Raw genomic sequence first — 20,536 nt, 5'->3', positions numbered from 1 at the left:
CTGTGGTCTGAGGTACGACTCTTTATTATATACTTGGGTGGGGTATCCCAGATGGATGCAAGGTTGCAGGCATGGGAAGCAGCCCTCTTGGGTGTCACTCTGAAAATGAAGTAGGGTGGTGGCCGCTCCTCGCCAGTGAATTAGTCCCCTACCAAGGTCTTACAGACCCCACCCTTCCTTTCACCCTCCAGTTCCCACTGTCCTCCAAGGAGAGGAGCCTTGGGTGAGTGTCCCTCCCTCCTTCAGAGAGTGGGACTGTCTGCCTCTTGAAAGCGAGGATTGATGGTGGTCGTGATGGCACTTTTGTAGAGAGGATTACTGTCCTGAGGAAAGATGTTGCAGATTATGAGCAAAAATCCCAGGATTCTTTGTCCCCTTTCTAGACCTAAGAGGCCAGTCTTGAGCCGAATCCTAGGAGCTGATGGAAGTTAGCAGAGGGATTGGTTACATGTGCCAGGCACTGGGGGATCCCAGTGGGAGGAATCAGGGATGGGCTTGTGGTGGGGAGACAGCTAAAAGGGGGCCTAACCAGGAAGTCTCACCTGCTTCCAGTTGAGTTGTTGCCGCTCCTTCTCAAAGCGACTGTATTCCCGGCGGTCATAGATTTCCACCGAGAGCCGGTAAGCCAGGACCAGCCCCAGCCCCACTACCACGATGCCCCCTATGCAGCCCAGCACAATGGCCTGGGTGTGGTCTGCTCCCTCTGTGAACAAGAAACCAGACACACTTGTGGGAGCTGGAGCATAGGGACAGATCAACAGTTGTTCAGTGTGTCCAGCCTGTCCAACCCTGTCACTGAAAGCAAAGGGAACCCAGCAAGGTCCAAGGTTATTCTCACTGCCCAGGGCCTTAGCCTTGTCCACTTGCTCAGTCGCCTCTGCCTTTGTCCCGGATTCACAGTTCTGCCTCAGCCCTCAGCCTGTTGCCCATTATCTTCACTCTGCATCCCCAGAGTTGAGACCCTGCCCATCAGACTTCCAGGATTTGTGGCATCCCTGCCCACTTACTTTCTTGGGGTCTCACTCTGAGCACGACCCTGCCTCTGGCGTCATCCTCCACCAAGAAGAAGAACAACTGGTTGTCCAGGGTCCTCTCTTTGCACCAGCCATCATCCAAGATAGGGGCCAACACCAGGGTCACATTGGTATGGGCACAAGCTGTACTGCAGTTGGTGGCCAGGGGGCCAGTCCCAAAGGCCTCACACTCTGCACAGTCCCTATGCAGTAGATGCCAGTAAGTTACCAGCTGGGTAGTTGTCACCCAATGCCCTTTACCCAACTACAAGCAGGAAGGAGAGTACGCAGATGGGAGTGGCTCAACAAGCCCCACTGTGCCCCTGCTCCCAAGATGCAAGACCTGAGGCCTCACCGGTGTCTCTCGCATGGTGTCTTGCAGCCTGGGCATTGGTCGCATAGAGCACCGTAGTAGCCATCCAAGCACTGGCAGCGGTTGCATTTGCAGCGTCCATGCCCACTGCAGAGCCCTCCCTCGGGACTGATGCAACTGTCCATGTCCCCACTGCATTCGCATGCTCTGCCCGTGCGGTTGGCATGACAGTGACATACTCCACATTGGCAGCGACCAAAGCCTGGGGTAGAGCCATGCAGAGGGTGACAACCATACTCCACACACACAGTTGGCCACCACGTGGCACCACAAGCGCATGCATCCAGTCTTTTTCAAGTGTGCCAAACACACCCTCTAACCCATACACCAGAATCTTTGACATTTGCCTTCCATGCCAGGAGACTCCCAGAGCCTAAGTGCCTTGGGAAGGCCTCTCAGACCCTGCCCTTCTCCCCAAGGTACCTCCACAGAGGATGCCCTCATGTCGCTCACAGCTGGCATCGTCACACTCGCACAGATGCCCAGAGCTCTGTCCATTGCAGCTGCAGTGTCCACATTGGCACTGACCCTTTCCGCTGCATAGGGGCCCTGTGCCATTGGGAGCCCGGCACCCAGATTCCAGATCTAGGGAGGACAACTCAGCCTCAGAGCACTCACAGAGCCGGCCTAGGCGGCCGGGGGCACAGCTGGAAGGGGAAGGCGAAGGAGAGAAGTAGGTCAGAGGGTTTGATCACCCCTGACTTGTCTCTCCCAGGAACCTCTAAACCCAAGTTCTCAAGAGTTGGAGAAAGACAACTGAAGGGATGGTAAGTATAGTGGAACACCGACGAGGGGTGAGAGAGTGGAGGGAGCCCCAGTCAAGGGGAGGGCCTGAACGTATCTGGGAAGCTTCAAGGGATAAAATTGAGTGGGGAGTCTAGGGATGTCAAGGATACTCCTGTGGGGGGAATGGAAAGCAGCGGAGGAATACGGGCCAGGGTTGGTCGTTTGTTGGCAGCCAGCTGGGTGAAGGGAAGAGGAGGCCCTCACCTGCATACCCCACATTGTAGGTGTCCCTGGCCATCACTGCAGTGGGGAGCCTGGGCCTGGGTGTCACTGCAGTTACAGTCACACAGTGTGTGCAACTCCACAATCAGCTCCTCTGAGAAGCCAAGGGCCCGGAGCCTCAGGAGATGGGGCTCTGGGAGGCAGTGGGTGGCTTGGAGAGAAACCCAGAAAGTCACCTAAGAACAGGGTAGGCAGGAATCAGGCCATGGTTATACACACACACACCCCCCAAACTCACCCAGAACCTCACCCCTTAGATCATCCAGAACCTCACCCCTTAGTAAATGAAGAGATGGGGTCATGGTAACACCCCACTCCTAGAAACTTTACCTGAGGAAGCCATTCAGACTACTTCAGGAAGGATGGATGGAGGATTACCCCAGGCTCTCCCGTCTCTCCCCATTCCTGCCCCCCATCTTTCCCTACCTGCTTAATTTCCCACTCCCACCTCCCCCTGCCCGCCTGCCTTCTGCCTGTGCTTGCGGGCTCTCACCGTCTGGTTGATTCGGACGTGGTTGCACTGTCCTCGATCCTCAGCCTTACCCTCCTTCTTCTCAGGACCCTCACACTGGGATTCATAAGAAATGTGGATCCCAGGAGGGAGTGAAGAGTGTTCAAGGGTCACAGTGGAAGACAGGCTCTATGGGAAGAGAGCAAGTGGATAACCACGTGAAGGCAGGAAAGGACCCCACCCCACCTTATGTCCTCTCCAGGTGTTCCCAATTCTGCCAGCACCCTGCCCTCTGCCACCTGGGGCTCCTTACATCCTGCCCAGTCGAGGCATTTCTGGAGGGAGGACCCGTGAGAACCTTGCATAGAATATACAGGATCCAGAGGCCTCTGATACAGCATTTCAGTGCAGAGACCATGTTTGTGAAGCCCCACATCAGGACACAACCTGGGTGCATGCCAGGTCTAAAGGGCAAATTCATTACAGAATTTGTCTTGGGAAATTTGATACCGTCTCAGATTTTTTTGCCATAGGTTTAGAAGATGCTCCGTTATCAGGAAGCCTACAGCCTAATTGCAGAGATAAGACCTAAACCACTAAGAGTTTTTATGGTTCCTTCTACCTGTAAAATTCTATGGTTCTTGTGAAGAATAGCTGAATTGTTTATAAACTTAGTGAAAGCAGGCTCCAGATCTCACATTGTTTATGTACAGACTGGGGATAAATGCCAGCCCTTCTGCTTGTTATCTTTGTGACCTTGGACAAGTCACTTAGCCTTGTGTGGGTTTCCTCATCTGTAAAAGAGGGATGATAACAGTTACGAAGCAAGGCTTTTGGCGGGGTTAAATGAAGTAGAAACAGTATGTACACCTAGGATGGTGGGTGCGTGAAATAAAAGCTCAGTGACTGAAACTTTCCTGGCAGGCTGCACTCTGCAAGGTGAGGAGGTGGGGCGGGGATCTGAGCTCCATGCTCTCTGCATGTCAGATGTTTAAGATTTATGAATGTAAGATTGAACAATTAATGACAGCCACATGCAGACTATAGGTAGGAGCTGTGGAATGTTAGACCAAAAAGTGACCATTTCCTCTGAGTTCTGCCACCCCACCCAAGGGCCCCTTTCCACCTTTCCCTAGTGCCCACCCTCACCATCTCCCCCTCCTCTGGCCCCTCACGTTATAAGCATCCATGATGAGCTGTACCACGTTGCTGGAGTCCTCACTCAGCTCCCCAACTGCAGACTTAGGAATCAGCTTACTCAGCTCCTGAGTTACGGGGAGTTAAGAGAAATGGTAGGTCACAGCTCTAGGAAAACGGGCTCCTGGGGGTCTGGAAGGAGGGCATATGGGGGACAGAGAATGGATCTTTGGGGGAATTGAGAAAGGCTGGGGTGGGGCTGGGGATCTGACATGTAGACAGCTCTCACCTGGTAGACAGGCAGTGCAGCACTGGTGACAGCAAAGATGGGCTGGATGTTTGCTGCAGAGAGGGCCTGGGCTACCTGACCCACAGAGGGGTAGTCCTGGGGCAGGGAGCAGGGACAAGGTGAGCCCCACAGGTCTCCCCCACAACATGCAAGGTGCCCTCAGCCTGGGGAGTCCAGGAACCAAGGTTCCACCAGCTGGAGGAGCCCTGGAGGCTTGCTATGGAATAGGAAGGAGGTAGGGAATGGGGTGACAAAGGTGTCCTGTCTCCGCAGCTGAAAGGAGGAACTGCTGGGGAAGATGGCAGTTGTCTACCGGGTGGTTACTGGTGAGGACTGTAAGGCTGGGAGTGGGAGTCCTGGAAGGAAAGAGGTATGGCTCAAATGAGGAGAGGCGGGGTGACTATAGGGACTCACAAACTCGGTGCTGCGACTGTAGAGGCCATTGCTGTCCAAGTGGCAGTGCCCATCACTGGGCATGAAAATGCCACCCAACTTCCCGTCCCCAGCCGTATGGAATGTGTCATCTGAAGTGAACACCAGCAGCCGGGACACATTTCTCCAGCCAATCTGCTCCTGAGGTACAGTGGGGGTGGTAGGCTATGTACCTGGGCATGGCCCTTGAGCCACCCCAGTCAGCTCTGTGAGCCAAGAATGTGGCAAGCCTCACTCTGAGTCAGCTTGTCCATCCCCTTGCCTCCAGTACCTTGCTTCCTCCTGCTCTCCCCAGTCCCCCAAAGAAGGCTGCTGCTAGTGGAGGCTTACTTGTGAATTAGAAAAACATGCCTTCTCCTCAAGATATTCTCCTCAAGATATTTTACTCCAACCCACCAGGTAATTGGTTTTTTTTTTTGTTTGTTTTTTTTTTTGAGACGGAGTCTCGCTCTGTCGCCCAGGCTGGAGTGCAGTGGCCAGATCTCAGCTCACTGCAAGCTCCGCCTCCCGGGTTTACGCCATTCTCCTGCCTCAGCCTCCCCAGTAGCTGGGACTACAGACGCCCGCCACCTCGCCCGGCTAATTTTTTTTTTTTTTTTTTTTTTTTTGTATTTTTTAGTAGAGACGGGGTTTCACCGGGTTAGCCAGGATGGTCTCGATCTCCTGACCTCGTGATCCGCCCGTCTCGGCCTCCCAAAGTGCTGGGATTACAGGCTTGAGCCACGGCGCCCGGCCCAGGTAATTGTTAAGTATACAAACTATACCTACTATGGTATGAATGGCACCCCCTAGAATTGTGCACTATACAACCATAAGGGGCAGTCCCATTCCCAAACAGACCTCCAGGCTCAGATCCCCGCCCCATCTCCTCACCTGGCAGAGTGCAGCCTGCAGAATGGCATCAAAGCCACCTTCAGGTGAGTCCAGATTGCCGGACACGCTCTGGCGCCCCACCTCCCGCTCAAAGGCTTGCGCATCCCCGGTCAGGGACAGCACATGGTGAAAGCTGAAGGGTGACTGGCAGCGCTCCAGCCGTGTGGGGCAGGGGTGGCGCAGCTTGGAGGGCACTGTGCTCACAAAGGGCAGCACCGTTTTGTCCACAAAGGAACCAAAACCTGGGAGAGGAGAGGAATGAAGGCTGTGCCAGAAGTCACAGGGCAGCAACAGAGGACCTATGAGAGCGCTCTATGGGAAGTGGGGTGGGGAGGACGGTCATAGAAGAGGTGATGGGAGAGGGTGCACCTGGGGGCAGGGAGCCAGTAACTGACAAGCAAAGCAGTGAGACCACTGGCTCAGGGAAGTGGCAGGTAGAGGACATTAAGGAGGACACAACTCCCGGGCAAATGGAAACTTCCAGAAGGTGAAAGAAGGCTCGGGTATAGGATATGGTAGCAGTATGAGGCAAAGGAAGGAAATTTGAATAGAGGAGAGTTGGCACAGAATGTGGTGCCAGGGACAGTGGCATCTAGGCCTTGCCCAAGGAGACTTGCATCAGGGCAGGTTCCAGGCTGGTAGGCTCAGGGCAGTTGTCCAGGCCCAGAGAGTCTCCAGACGCTGGGTCTCAGCTCGACCTGTAAAACGGACTGTCTCTGGAGTCCTCTCCAGCTCTGACCTAGAAGATGGGTGTCTTTAGGGAAAGATGGAGGAATGAACCTGTGGCCTGGCTAGGCCTGTCAACAACTGGGAGGGCAAATTGGGGCCCTTGTGAGTCCAGGATGTTGGCAGAGGCTAAGGCAGTGGTTGAATAGGCAAGGGCTAACAGGGCGAGAGGCAACCCTCGGCTCACCAATGCGCACAGAATGGGTGACTTCCTGCAGCCGGACCAGCAGAGCATGCCCAAGCTGGCGCACGCGTTCCAGGTCGTCCTTCATGGAGTAGCTCAGGTCCATAAGGTAGTACAGGTCCACCGGGTATCCCTCAGCACGAAGGAAGCGGACCTGGAGCTGCTGGGGCTCTCCTGGGGGGTGGGTGGTGGGCGGGTCAGCAGAGCGCATTGGAACGCCAGCCTAGACCTCTGGCCTGGCCCCGCCGCCCCTAACTCACCAGGCCGTAGCGTGACCCGGACCCGCTGCGGCGCCAGCTGAGTGGCACCCTCTCCGCGGGCGCCGTGGCTGAGCGGCTGGTCCTGCAGCACCTCCTGCTGGCCGCGGGGCTCCTCCAACTCCTCCAGCGGGCAGCCTCGAGCCAGCAGTTCCTCTCGTCGGGCACAGCGCCGTGCCTCCGCCTCCCCCGACGCGGTGAAGTTCTGCTCAGCAAGAAAAGGCGCGTCGGACCCGGTCCTGCACAGGCCCTAGGCCCCGCTACCAAAAACACCCTGCAAACCCGGCCCCTCTAATGCCCCCACCTCCAGTCCATTCCCTGAGTCCCTGATTCCCTCTCCTCCTCCTCGCCACAGCTGCCCTTGAACTCTGGTCTTTTTTGTTGTTTTGTTTTGTTTTTGAAACAGAGTCTCACTCTGTCACCCAGGGCTGGAGCGCAGCAGTGCTATCTCTGGTCACTACAATCTCCACCTCCCCGGTTCAAGTGATTCTCATACCTCAGCCTTCCGGTAGCTGGGACTACAGGCCTGTGCCACCACGCCCAGCTTTTTTGTATTTTTAGTAGAGACGAGGTTTCCCCATGTTGGCTAGGCTGGTCTCAAACTCTTGACCTCAAGTGATCCGCCCGCCTCGGCCAACCAAAGTGCTGGGATTACAGGCGTGAACCACCACGGCTTTTTCTTTCTTTCTTTCTTTCTTTCTTTCTTTCTTTCTTTCTTTCTTTCTTTCTTTCTTTCTTTCTTTCTTTCTTTCTTTCTTTCTTTCTTTCTTTCTTTCTTTCTTTCTTTCTTTCTTTCTTTCTTTCTTTTCTTTCTTTCTTTCTTTTCTTTCTTTCTTTTTTTTTTTTTTTTTTTTTACCAACTGTAAAGACAGGGTCTTGCTTTTTTGCCCAGGCTGGTTTCGAACTCCTGGGCTCAAGAAATCCTCCTGCCCCAGCCTCCCAAAGTGCTGGGATTACAGGCATGAACCTGTGGAACTCCGGTCCTTTCTTCCTTATCACAGCCCCACTTCCTATAGCAGTCCCCCACCCCTCCCTTATCTCAACTCCCCCTTGCCCCAGTCACCTACCCCTCTCCTCCCCAATAGAGCCACAGACTTCCTGTTGAGATCTTAGAGACTTCACTACCACAAAAAAACGGGGGCCTTGCCTCCTAGGCCAGCCTTCCCAGCAAGCTCACACCAAAATGGAAAGGTGGTCAGACTAAGACCCACAGCTCCTGGGAAGGGAAAGGATAAGAACAGAGGAGGAGGCATCCTACCCCCGTAATATGTCTGGTACCCCTAAGACTGGTTGGGAAGCCACAGGGGAAGGAAATGGTTAGAGCGGCTTCTCAGCTTGCCCTGGGTGTCAGCTCCTGGTCTGGGGACTGGAGAAGCCAGACACAGACCTGACCACCTCAAGAGCTCCAGCTTCCCAGCTCCAGCCTGGCACCTCTGCCTCTCTGCCTTGTGCAGACTCAGTATCTACCCTTCTTGTCCTCTCAGAGTCACTGTGTGCCTTTCTCCTGGGTCCTCTAAGCATCTGTAGCTCTGCTTCCATGTGAATTTGCCCTCATCTCTTATCTGGGCTCCCACACTGATCTAACCCTCCATCTTCCCCTGAGAGAGGCAGACCTGCCCCCATCCCAGCTTGGGCGCCCCTCCTGCTCTGCTGCTCCATGAGCTCTGTCTCTTTCAAACATAAGCAAACAACAGCTTTGTTTGAAGAACCAGGGAGACGCCTGCTCCTAGCATCCTTCTTGGCCACTTAGGTAGCTCAAGCCTTTCCAGTCCCCCTCAAGCCCATATACTTCTACCCCTCCCCTTTCTACCTGTCCAGTCATAGGCTACTACACACCTAGGAACAGAATGCCTCCACCCAAAACACAGACTTAGAAATCTAACTACGCACTTTCTGCTATGGACTGAACTCTGCACCCCTACCCCACCCCACCCCCAACCCATTCTATATTGAAGCCCTAACCCTCCATGTGATGGCATTTGAAGATGGAGCCTTTGGGAGGTACCTGGGCTTAGATGAGGGCCTAAGGGTGGAACCCTCATGATGGAATTAGTGCACTTACAAGAACAGAGACAGTTCCCACCCCCCATCCTCCAGCCCCCTCCCCATGATGTGAGGACATAGCGAGAAGGTAGCCAGTCTGCAAGCCAGGAAGAGAGCCCTAACTGGGGAACCAAATCAGTCAGCACTTTGATCTCGGACTTCCCAGCCTCCAACATTAGGAGAAATGAATTCCTGTTGCTTAAACCACCCAGTCTATGGTATTTTGTTATGGCAGCCCTCACTGGCTAGTACCTTTCTCACATGTTTACATACACAACAGCTCCCTCTACCTATACACAAGCATGAATTCCCGCAAGCACATACTTTCTCCCAATTCATGGTCACAAACTCTCTCCATATATACACAAGCAAATGGATACAGACATAATCCTAAGTGCACAGGAAACTTGCATGCATGTGTATGCACACACATATATCCACACACAGGAGTCCTGTGTGCACAAACTCAGTCACACATGAGACTCTGGAGTGTTTCTAGAAAATCATACATGTGCCCACACAATCACACACATGTATCTAGGCTGCACATACACATACACATACACATGGTTCAAAGGCCATAGGCCCATCTTTACCAGTTGCTTGCACCATGCACAGCTGGGGTGTGAGACGATGCACTTCTGGCAGGAGGGGGCTGGCTGGCAGGACCCCAGCAGGGACAGGTGAGGATTCCCCCATTCTGTGGCCTCCCCTGTGGATGGGATCTTGGCGTCCAACTCACTCTCACCTCTGCTCAGGACCAGCAGCAAAACAAGGACCACTGGCAAAGCCACCATGCCCTGTAATAGGATATAAAGGGGGACATGTGGGTCCTCAGGGAGGACCCTCAGCTCTCAGTCCTCTAAACTTAGCTTGTGGTTATCACTCTCAAAACTCTACCCCAACACTTTATCTCCCCTCATAGTTTCACTTCCCCTGTGGATTCAGCAGTTTCTTCAAAATGATGGGAAGGAGCAGGTATCAGGCAAAGGTAGGGGCCTCCAGACATGGTGGCTCATGCCTGTCATCTCAGCACTTTAGGAGGCCGAGGTGGGTGGATCACTAGAGCTCAGGAGTTCGAGACCAACCTGGTCAACATGGCAAAATCCCATCTCTACGAAAAACACAAAAATTAGTCGGGCATGGTGGCGTGCACCTGTAATCTGAGTTACTCAGGAGGCTGAGGCAAGAGAATCGCTTGAACCCAGGAGGCAGAGGTTGCATTGAGTCAAGATCACACCACTGCACACCAGCCTGGGTGACAGAGCAAGAATCTGTCTCAAAAAAAAAAAAAAATAGGGACCTCAGAGAAGATCTGTCCTTCCTGTGTGCAGACTTCATGTGACCAGGGTGGGCAAAATGGCCTACTAAAAGATCTGGGGACTGGCCTGGAAGCACTAAAGTCTGCACCCAGTTCTATTTACCGAGATCCCAAGCCGTAATGGTAGTAGAACCAAACAGGAAACAGACCAGATTCTGGTACTGCTGCAGTCACTCACTGGCTGTGTGGCAAGTCAGACTTTCTCTCTGGGCTTTAGTTTCCACATCTGCAAAGTGGAGGCATTGAATAAATAATCTGACATACTTTGCAGCTTTTACAATCTTGGATTCTAAATAAGAGAAGAGGGTCAGTGAGTGGGAATTAGAGAAAAGAAAGCTGGAACAGATGAGGGAGTGTGTGAAAGAGTCAAGGAAGAATAGTTCTACTTGGGTGACATGGTGGCAAGAGGAATGAAGATTAGACCACAAGAACTCTCTGCAGTTCTGGGATAAGGGGAGAAAGAAGGCCAGTGTTGGCAAAAAAAAAAAAAAAGAAAGAAAAAAGAAATTCTATTTTCTGTACTTTGCGCAAAGATAATCTAGATTGAAGAAAGAGCCTGGAGGCAGGGTGATTCTTCGAGTGACCTTTTGGAAAGCCAAGCAGATTCCTGATTTTAAAAAACATGTTAATTTTTTTAAATGAGCAGGTAATTCGTTTACCATGCTTCATAAGTCAAAAAGTTAAATCCCATTGGCCCTTTTTTTTGCAGAAATGGAAGAACTGATCCTAAAAGAACTGATCCTGGGCAACAGAGTGAAACTCTGTCTTGTTTTGTTTTTTTGAGATGGAGTCTCACTCAGGCTGGAGTGCAGTGGTGCCATCTCAGCTCACTGCAACCTCTGCCTCCGAGGTTCAAGCAATTCTCCAGCCTCAGGCTCCCGAGTGTCTGGGACTACGGGCATGCACCACTACACCCGGCTAGTTTTTGTATTTTTAGTAGAGAGAGGTTTTCACCACATTGGCAGGGCTGGTCTCAAACTCCTGACCTCAAGTGATCCACCCGCCTTAGGCTCCCAAATTTAGGGTTCCATGGAATTGCATGGAACCCTAAATAGCCAAAATAATCTTGTAAAAAACATACTGCAAAGCTACAGTGATCAAGACAGCGTTGGCTGGTCACAGTGGCTCATGCCTATAATCCCATGGTGGGAAGACAGCTTGAACCCAGTAGTTTGAGGCTGTAGTGAGCTATGATCGTGTCACTGTACTCTGCCCTGGGCAACAGAGTGAAACCCTGTCTCTTAAAAAAAAAAAAAAAAAAAAAAAGGGAAGACAGTGTGGTACTGGCATAAGGATGACATAAGGATACACATATATTATACATCAATGGAGTAGAATTGAAAGAGTCCAGAAATAAACTATGCTTCTGTAGCCAATTGATTTCCAATAAGGGTGCCAAACCATTCAATGAGAAAAACTGTCTTCACAAAATGGGGCTGGGGCCGGGCACAGTGGCTCATGCCTGTAATCCCAGCACTTTGGGAGGCCGAGGCACAGGTGGATCACTTGAGGTCAGGAGTTCAAGACCAGCCTGGGCAACATGGTGAAACCCTGTCTCTACTAAAAATACAAAAACTAGCTGGGTGTGGTGGTGGGCACCTGTAATCCCAGCTACTCAGGAGGCTGAGGCAGGAGAATCACATGATCCCAGGAGGCAGAGGCTGCAGTGAGCTGCAATTGCGCCACTGCACTGCAGCCTGGGCAACAGAGTGAAACTCTGTCTTGTTTTGTTTTTTTGAGATGGAGTCTCACTCAGGCTGGAGTGCAGTGGTGCCATCTCAGCTCACTGCAACCTCTGCCTCCGAGGTTCAAGCAATTCTCCAGCCTCAGGCTCCCGAGTGTCTGGGACTACGGGCATGCACCACCACACCCGGCTAGTTTTTGTATTTTTAGTAGAGAGAGGTTTTCACCACATTGGCAGGGCTGGTCTCAAACTCCTGACCTCAAGTGATCCACCTGCCTTAGGCTCCCAAAGTGCTGGGATTACAGGCATGAATCACCATGCCCAGACGAAACTCCATCTAAAAAAAAAAAAAAAAGGCCAGGCACGGTGGCTCGTGGCTCATGCCTGTAATCCCAACACTTTGGGAGGCCGAGATGGGCAGATCACAAGGTCAGGAGTTCAAGACCAGCCTGGCTAACATAGTGAAACCCCATCTCTACTAAAAATACAAAAATTAGCCGGGTGTGATGGCACACGCTACCACTTTTTCTAAAAAAAAAAAAAATGTGCTTTCAACATGCAAAAGAATGAAGTTGGACCCTCCTGCCTCACACCACATACGAAGGTTAACTGAAAAGGGATCAAAGGCCTAAATATAACTGCTAAAACTATAAACTCATAGAAGAAAATGTATGGGTAAATCTTGTACTTGGTAATGGATTCTTACCTGTAATACCAAAAGCACAAACAACAAAAGGAAAAATAGACATATTGGACTTCATCAAAAGTTTAAACTTTTGTGCATCAAAGACAATGTCAAGAGAGTGAAGACAACATACAGAATGGGAGAAAATATTTGCAGATTATATATCAGATGAGTATCCTTAATATATAACGAACTCTTACATTCAACGACGAAAAGACAACCCAACTTTTAAAATGAGCAAAAGACTTAAAAAGACATTTCTTCAAAGAAGATAGACAAACAGCCACCCAGCATATGAAAAGATGCTCAACACTATTAATCGTTAGGAAAATGCAAATGAAACCCACAATGATCTGGGTGTGGTGGCTCACACCTGTAATCTTAGCACTTTGGGAGACCGAGGTGGGTGGATCACTTGAGATCAGGAGTTCAAGACCAGCCTGGGCAACATGGTGAAACCCCCATCTTTACTAAAAATACAAAACTTAACCGGGCGTGGTGGTGCATATCTGTAGCCCCAGCTACTCGGGAAACTGAGGCACAAGAAGCGCTTGAACCTGGGAAGCAGAGGCTGCAGTGAGCCAAGATCGGGCCACTGCACTCCAGTCTAGGCGACAGAGTGAGACCCTGTCTCAAAATGAAAGGAAGGAAGGAAGGAAGGAAGGAAGGAAGGAAGGAAGGAAGGAAGGAAGGAAGGAAGGAAGGCAGGCAGGAAGGCCACAGTGAGATACCACTTCATTTCTACTAGAATGACTATCTTCAAAAAATGAAAAACAGCGAGTGTTGATGAGAACATGGAGAAATTGGGATCCTTATATATTACCATGTAAAGAATGTAAAATAGTACAGTCTCTGTGGAAAACAGTTTGGTTCCTCAATAAATTGAGCATAGGATTACCCTATAACCTGGCAATTTCACTCTTAGGTATATACCCAGAAGAATTGAAAACAGGTGTTCAAACAAAAATTGGTACAGAAATGTTCACAGCAGCACTACTCACAATAGCTAAAAGGTGGAAAGAACCCAAATGTCCATTAGCTGATGAATGGATAAAGAAAAGGTGGTATATCCATACAGCAGAAAGTTATTTGGCCATAAGAAGCAATGAAGTGGGGTGGGCACAGTGGCTCACGCCTGTAATCCCAGCACTTTGGGAGGCCGAGGCAGGTGGATCACCTGAGGTCAGGAGTTCAAGACCAGCCTGACCAATATGGTGAAACCTCATCTCTACTAAAAATACAAAAATTAGCCAGGCATGGTGGCGGGCTCCTGTAACCCTAGCTACTTGGGAGACTGAGGCAGGAGAATTGCTTGAAACGTGGAGGCAGAGGTTGCAGTGAGCCGAAATTGCACCATTGCACTCCAGCCTGGGTAACAAGAGCAAAACGCGGTCTCAATAATAATAATAATAAAAGCAATGAAATACTGATACATACATGCTACAACGTGGATGAACCTTGAAAACATGCTCAGTGAACAAAACGATTCATGAAAGATCACATATTGTATGATTCCACATATGGAACATATCCAAACTAGAAAAATCCACAGAGACAGAAGGTAGATTAGTGGTTACCAGAGCTTGCGGGAAGGGGAAATGGGGAATGACTGCTTAATGGGCAGTTTCATTTTTGGGGTGATGAATAAGTTCTGGAATTAGTGAATGTACTTAATGCCACTGAATTGTACACTTAAAAGTGGTAAAAATGATAAATGTTTGTGTATCTTACCATTTTAAAAATCAAAAAGTTAATCCTACCCCATATGCCATACCCAGTTTCCACACCTACCCTAAATGAATATCATTTATTACTATTTTTTTTCTTTTTTCTTTACTTTTTTTTTTTTTTTTTTTTTTTTTTGAGGCAGAGTCTCACTCTGTGGCCCAGGCTGGAGTGCAGTGGCATGATCTACAGCCTCCACCTTCTGGGTTCAAGCGAGTCTTGTGCCTCAGCCTCCTGAGTAGCTGGGATTACAGGTGTGAGCCACCGCGCCCAGATGATTTTTGTGTTTTTAGTAGAGAGAGTTTCGCCATGTTGGCCAGGTTGGTCTCGAACTCCTGACCTCAAGTGATCTGCCCACCTCAGCCTCCCAAAGTGCTGGGATTACAGGCGTGAGTCAGCCTATCTTTGTTTCTTATAATCTTTCTAGTGATTATTTTATGCATATACAAATTAACATGCATATGCTTTTTAAATGGTAGACTCAAATGGCACAATTCTTTAAATGGTAGAAAACACAATTTTTCACTTTTTTTCCCTGTAACTACTTTTCTTGAAGATCTTTCTACATGAGAAAATTAAGAACGTCCTTGTTCAATTTTACAGCCATAAAGCTTTCCATTGCATGGATACCTCATATCACGGTTAATCAGTACCCTAAGCATGTGCATTTAAGTTGTTTCTTCTTTTTTTCTTTTGAGACAAGGTCTCACTCTGTTGCCCAGGCTGGAGTGCAGTGGTGCCGTGATGGCTTACTGCAGCCTCCACCTCCTGGGCTCAAGCAGTTCTCCCCACCTCAGCCTCCATCGTAGCTGGCACAGGTGTACATCGTCACGCACAGCTATTTTTTTATTTTTTTGTAGAGACAGGGTGTTGCTATGTTGCCCAAGCCGGTCTCAAACTCCTAGGCTCAAACTCCTAGGCTCAAGTGATCCTCCTGCCTCGGCTTCCCAAAGTGCTAGGATTACAGGCATAAGCCACTGTGCCTGGCCTTAAATTATTTCTAGTTCGCTATGACAAATAACGCTGAAATGAAAAGTAATGTATGTATGTATGTATGTATGTATGTATTCATTCATTCGAGAGATAGGGTCTTGCTCTGTTACCCGGGCTGTAGTGTAATGGCGCAATCATGGCTCACTGCCGCCTTGACCTCGCCGGCTCAGCTGATCCTTCCACCTCAGTCTCCCGAGTAACTGGTACTACAGGCACATGCTACCATGTCTGGCTAATTATTTTTGTATTATTTTGCAGAGATGGGGTTTCCCCATGTTGCCCAGGCTGGTCTAGAACTCCTGAGCTCAAGTGACCCACCCGCCTCGGCCTCCCAAATTGCCATGATTAAAGGCGTGAGCCACCTCCCCCAGCCAAATGTCATGTATTTACCATTTCACACCTGTGCAACTGAACCTGTAGGATAAATCCCTAGCAGAGGATGTGATAAATAGATAGATATCATTCTCAATATTGGTGTGTATTTCATCTACATTCTCATGCTAAGAAAAGTATATATATGTTGGTGGGTATTGTCAACATAAACTCCTTGGGTCTTGTACTGGTCCACATTCCCATCAGCAGTGTATGAGAAAGGCCAACTAACTCCTCGTCATAAACCATTTGCATCTTCTTCAGCCTGGGCCAGAGTCAGTTCCAGATACTCTGCACAGAGTGTGGGAAAGGGGTGGGGTGCTGAGTCCTTGAACGTCCTGGTGCTGCTCCCCACCACCTGTGACCTCAGGTGCCATATATAACGGAGGCTCCACCCCTCAGGGAGAGGCCGGCCCCAGTTCAGCCTCAGTGTAACCTCAGCCCTGCTTGCTCTGCGTGCCTGTGGTCAGGGAGGCTGGAGATGCTGCAACCCAAAGCCCGGTTTTGACTCATTTCTCACAAGTGGAGCCCCAGCTGCCACATAGGTTTTTCAGAGATCTCAAGCCCACTCATCTCCCCTTAAAGGGGGCCCTGGGACTCCCTGGACAGCCCTTTTCTACCTTTCTTCCCAATTATCCTCTCTTCTCCCCTCCTTGGGAATACATGTTCTGCCACCTGTTTCTCTGCTTCTCTGTCTCTCTCTGGCTCCTTTCATTTCAAAACTTCCATTGCATCTCTCTGCTGCTTTTCTCTGCTCCACTTCTTCATAGGGCTGTTTTACTTCCTTTTCCCCTCTGTTCCTAACTATAGAATGGCTGAATCTTCTACTCCATCCCACTCTTTTTACAAATGGAAACCTAAATTCCATGAGGCCATGAAGGGGTGGCCTGCCCCTCCACACCTGTGGGCGTTTCTCATTAGGTGGAACGAGAGACTTGAGAAAAGAAATGAGACACAGAGACAAAGTATAGAGAAAGAAAAAGTGGGCCCAGGGGACCGGCGCTCAGCATACAGAGGACCCGCGCTGGCACTGGTCTCTGAGTTCCCTCAGTATTTATTGATCATTATCTTTTTTTTTTTTTTTTTTTTTTTTTTGGCTGGAGTGCAGTGGCCAGATCTCAGCTCACTGCAAGCTCCACCTCCCGGGTTTACCCCATTCTCCTGCCTCAGCCTCCCAAGTAGCTGGGACTACAGGCGCCCGCCAACTCGCCTGGCTAGTTTTTTGTATTTTTTAGTAGAGACGGGGTTTCGCCGTGTTAGCTAGGTTGGTCTCGATCTCCTGACCTCGCGATCCACCCATCTCGGCCTCCCAAAGTGCTGGGATTACAGGCTTGAGCCACCGTGCCCAGCCTTGATCATTATCTTTACCATCTTAGAAAAAGGGAAGTGGCAGGATAATAGGATCATGGTAGGGAGAAGGTCAGCAGAAAGACATATAAATAAAGATCTCTGTGACATAAGTTTAAAGAAAAGTGCTGTGCCTTGATATGCGTATGCAAACATCTCCATAAACCTTTTTAGTGCATAAAGAGCAGCATTACTCTAGCAAGTCCCACCTTTCGCCCTAAGGCGGTTTTCTCCCATCTTAGTAAATAGAATATATAATCGGGTTTTACACCGACATGTTCCCTTGCCCAGGGACGGGCAGGAGACAGATGCTTTTCTCTATCTCAACTGTCAAGAGGCCTTCTTTCCTCTTATACTAGTCCTCCTCAGTACAGACCCTTCACAGGTGTCAGGCTGGGGGACGATCAGGTTTTTCCCTTCCCATGAGGCCATATTTCAGACTATCACATGGGGAGAAACCTTGGACAATACCTAGCTTTCCTAGGTAGAGGTCCCTGCGACCTTTGGCAGTGTACGTGTCCCTGGGTACTTGAGATTAAGAGAATGGTGATGACTTTTCACAAGCATACTGCCTTCAGGCACTTGTTTAACAAAGCACATCCTGCACAGCCCAAAATCCGTTAAACCTTGAGTCACCACAGCACATGTCTCTTGCAAGGACAAGGTTGGGGGTAAGGTCACAGATTAACAGCATCTCAAATACAGAACAAAATGGAGTCTCTTATGTCTACTTCTTTCCATACAGACACAGTAACAGTCTGATCTCTTTCTTTTCCCCACAAGGCCAGGGTCACCCAGTGAACTAGGGCAGGCCAGGGCAGGGCCAGGCCTCTGCTGTGCTTGCTCCTTTCCTCCCTCCAACCCAGGTACCATCTCCATCAAAAGTTGTGTTGTCTCCGCTAGCCCTGATGGGCTCTGCCTAATCCCATTTCTCTTTCCTTAGGGGTACTCTGCAGTCTTCCCTTCTCTCCCTGGGGCCAAGTGGTTATTTCCATTTTTCTGGACTCCATTCTGACTCCAATACACACTGTGTGGCCCCCTCAGCAGCTGAGAAACAGAGCCTCTTCCTAACCCATCCATACCCCCCCAAGTCAAGCAGAACCCTCTGCTGCCCACTGGGAGTCACAACAAGGGAACGGAACTGAGCTGCTGGGCCTCAGTGTCCCGGAGAGTGAAGTCTGTGGCCAAGGTGCCGATTAAGAAGTTTGAGCTGAAGGCAGAGCATTAGGGATGGCAGCTGGGGGTAATGTTGGGAGAACCTTCCCTCAGTATAATCGGTATACCTACCCTACCTCAGTATAATCCTTGGCACATGGCAGGCACTCAAATGACAGCACTCGTATAAATCCCTGCCTCCAGACCCACTCTTGGGAAACTGATGCAAGAGAGATTGGGCTTTGGGAGAGGTGGGGGTGGGGGGGCTGTGAAACTGGAGGAGGGAAGCAGGTCAGGGGATCTTAGGAATGCAGAAAGGAGTTCAGAGCCTTTCTCAAGTCTGGACAGGACCCTTGATATCCAGGTCAGAGCCCTCTTCCCAAGAGGTTGGGACCAGGTGGGCCTGGACTTGTAAGGAGAGGAGGCAGAAGGGCTGGTGCCCTGGTACTCACAGGTGCGTGCAGAGCAGCCCTTCCTCTGGCGGCAGCAGCAGCCTTTGTGTACTGGTCTGGGAGACTGCAGAGGAGGAAGTGACACTCCCTGGGGTGGGGAAGATTTGGGGTTGGTGGGGGTGACTGATCTAGAAGGTGGAGCAGATTGGGGTGGGGCTGAGCCAAGGGAGTGGATGATACAGAGATCTGGAAGAAAGAAGCTCATTTATTGAACTCCTGTCATGCGTTGAACATAACATATTATAATTAACCCTCACAACAACCTCATAAGATAGGGGTTAATATTCCCCTAAGTCCCAATTTTACAGATGCAGAGATGGAGGCTTAGAAGCAGGAAATATAGAATTTTGCCCAAGGTCCCACAGCTAGTAAGTAGCTAGTCTAGGATTAAAAAAAAGAAGAAGAAGAAGAAGAAAAAGGATTTTTATTTTAAATTTTTATTATTTTTTGAATTTTAATTTAATTTAATTTTTGAGACAGGGTCTTGCTCTGTTTCCCAAGCTGGAGTCCCATGGCACGATCTCAGATCACTCCAAACCCCACCTCCCAGGTTCAAGCAATTCTCCTGCCTCAGCCTCCCGAGTAGCTGGGATTACAGGGGTGCACCACCATGTCCGGCAACGTTCTATATTCTTAGTAGAAATGGGGTTTCACCGTGTTGGCCAGGCTAGTCTCAAACTCCTGACCTCAATTGATCTGCCCACCTCGGCCTCCCAAAGTGCTGGGATTACAGGTGTGGGCCACCGTGTCCAGTCTATGTTTTTATTTTTGAGACAGAGTCTTGCTGTGTTGCCCAGGCTGGTCTGTAACTCCTGGATTCAAGCAATCCTCCCACTTTGGCCTCCTGCATAGCTGGATTACAGGCACACCCAGCTGGTCTGGGATTTAAATCCAGGTCTGCCTGCCTCCAAAATTCATGATCTCTCTATTTACTTATATAGGAAGGAACATGATAGGAGGGAATAGAGGCAATAAGTACCGTAGAGAGGCGGGAAGTTAGAGACTCGTTCATTTTGAAAACCCAGGATACATTGTATTAGTGTGCTTGACTACATAGGCTCTGGAGCCAAGTTACTACAGTTCAAATCCTGGCTCTACTACTTACTTGTAGTAAGGAACTTAGCTAAATTACTTAACCCCACCTGCAGCTGTTTTCTCATCTGTCAAGCAGGACTCACAGGATTGTTGGGAGAATTAAAAGAGATAATTCATATCAATTGCCTAGAAGACTACCTGGCACATACTAAGTAAGAGCTTGATAAGAGAATTAGTAGGGATGAGAAGTGACAGAGGTGAGAAGTGAAGAGGCTTTGAGAAATTCAAGGTCCAGACAGCTGGAAACTTGGAAGAGAGAGGCACAGGGCCAGGCTCAAAGCATGTGATTGGGGAGCCAGGAGCCAAGACAGTAGTGGAGCCTGGGAAAGGGGTGGAGGATGTGAACTGGGAGAAGCAGAGTGCAGGAACAACAGCTGAAGCCAAAGCAAGGATGAAGCCTGTAGGGAGAGTAGGAAAATATTAATGGGATTTGCTCCTGGCCCATACAGGTCACTAAGAGCTTTGAGAGGGAACTAGATATGAGGTCTGTGTTCACAGGTCGATCTCCCCTACCAGAAGGAGCACTCCTTGTGGGCAGGGACTGGCTCTACCAGGCTTCCCTGCTGGAGCCACCGCACCTAGCCAAGTGCCCATCTTTTTTTTTTTTTTTTTGAGACGGAGTCTTGCTCTGCCGCCCAGGCTGGAGTGCAGTGGCCGGCTCTCAGCTCACTGCAAGCTCCGCCTCCCGGGTTCACGCCATTCTCCTGTCTCAGCCTCCCGAGTAGCTGGGACTACAGGCGCCCGCCTCGTCGCCCGGCTAGTTTTTTGTATTTTTTAGTAGAGACGGGGTTTCACCGTATTAGCCAGGATGGTCTCGATCTCCTGACCTCATGATCCACCCGTCTCGGCCTCCCAAAGTGCTGGGATTACAGGCTTGAGCCACCGCGCCCGGCCGCCAAGTGCCCATCTTACAGTAGGTGC

At 50.1% G+C, this 20,536-nt stretch overlaps 1 protein-coding gene across 7 annotated transcripts; it reads right to left on the bottom strand.

Moving 5' to 3' along the window:
• Position 1: 1 nt before the first annotated feature.
• ITGB7 (integrin subunit beta 7) lies at positions 2-18,629 on the bottom strand. 7 transcript variants are annotated; one of them, XM_010373938.2, is made up of 16 exons: positions 18,521-18,624; positions 10,211-10,333; positions 9,383-9,586; positions 6,747-6,948; positions 6,490-6,660; positions 5,577-5,818; positions 4,686-4,844; positions 4,272-4,367; positions 4,021-4,110; positions 2,888-3,034; positions 2,377-2,570; positions 1,810-2,033; positions 1,369-1,588; positions 1,008-1,216; positions 543-703; positions 2-323 (listed from the first exon to the last, which is right to left on the bottom strand). In XM_010373938.2, the coding sequence occupies exons 3-16, from the start codon at positions 9,581-9,583 to the stop codon at positions 243-245; spliced, it is 2,397 nt and encodes a 798-aa protein (XP_010372240.1). In that variant the 5' UTR covers positions 9,584-9,586; positions 10,211-10,333; positions 18,521-18,624; the 3' UTR covers positions 2-242. The 7 variants fall into 7 exon arrangements, with proteins under 7 accessions (XP_010372240.1, XP_030794401.1, XP_030794402.1 ...); XM_030938541.1 differs by having other exon boundaries at positions 10,257-10,333; XM_030938542.1 differs by having other exon boundaries at positions 10,286-10,333.
• Between the last annotated feature and the right edge of the window lie 1,907 nt (positions 18,630-20,536).

The sequence above is a fragment of the Rhinopithecus roxellana genome, chromosome 10 (genome assembly GCF_007565055.1).
Source record: "Rhinopithecus roxellana isolate Shanxi Qingling chromosome 10, ASM756505v1, whole genome shotgun sequence".
NCBI classification, from domain to species: domain Eukaryota; kingdom Metazoa; phylum Chordata; class Mammalia; order Primates; family Cercopithecidae; genus Rhinopithecus; species Rhinopithecus roxellana.
This window is presented reverse-complemented; position numbering and strand designations above follow the sequence as displayed.

What these genes read in the sequence shown, in the direction of transcription:
- ITGB7 (XM_010373939.2), bottom strand. Translation starts at nt 9,583, where the DNA reads ATGGTGGCTTTGCCAGTGGTCCTTGTTTTGCTGCTGGTCCTGAGCAGA. An exon ending in ACGTCCGAATCAACCAGACG is followed by an intron (nt 2,571 to 2,887) that starts GTGAGAGCCCGC and finishes CCCTGTTCTTAG; the next exon opens with GTGACTTTCTGGGTTTCTCT. An exon ending in CTACAATGTGGGGTATGCAG is followed by an intron (nt 2,034 to 2,376) that starts GTGAGGGCCTCC and finishes TTCCCCTTCCAG; the next exon opens with CTGTGCCCCCGGCCGCCTAG.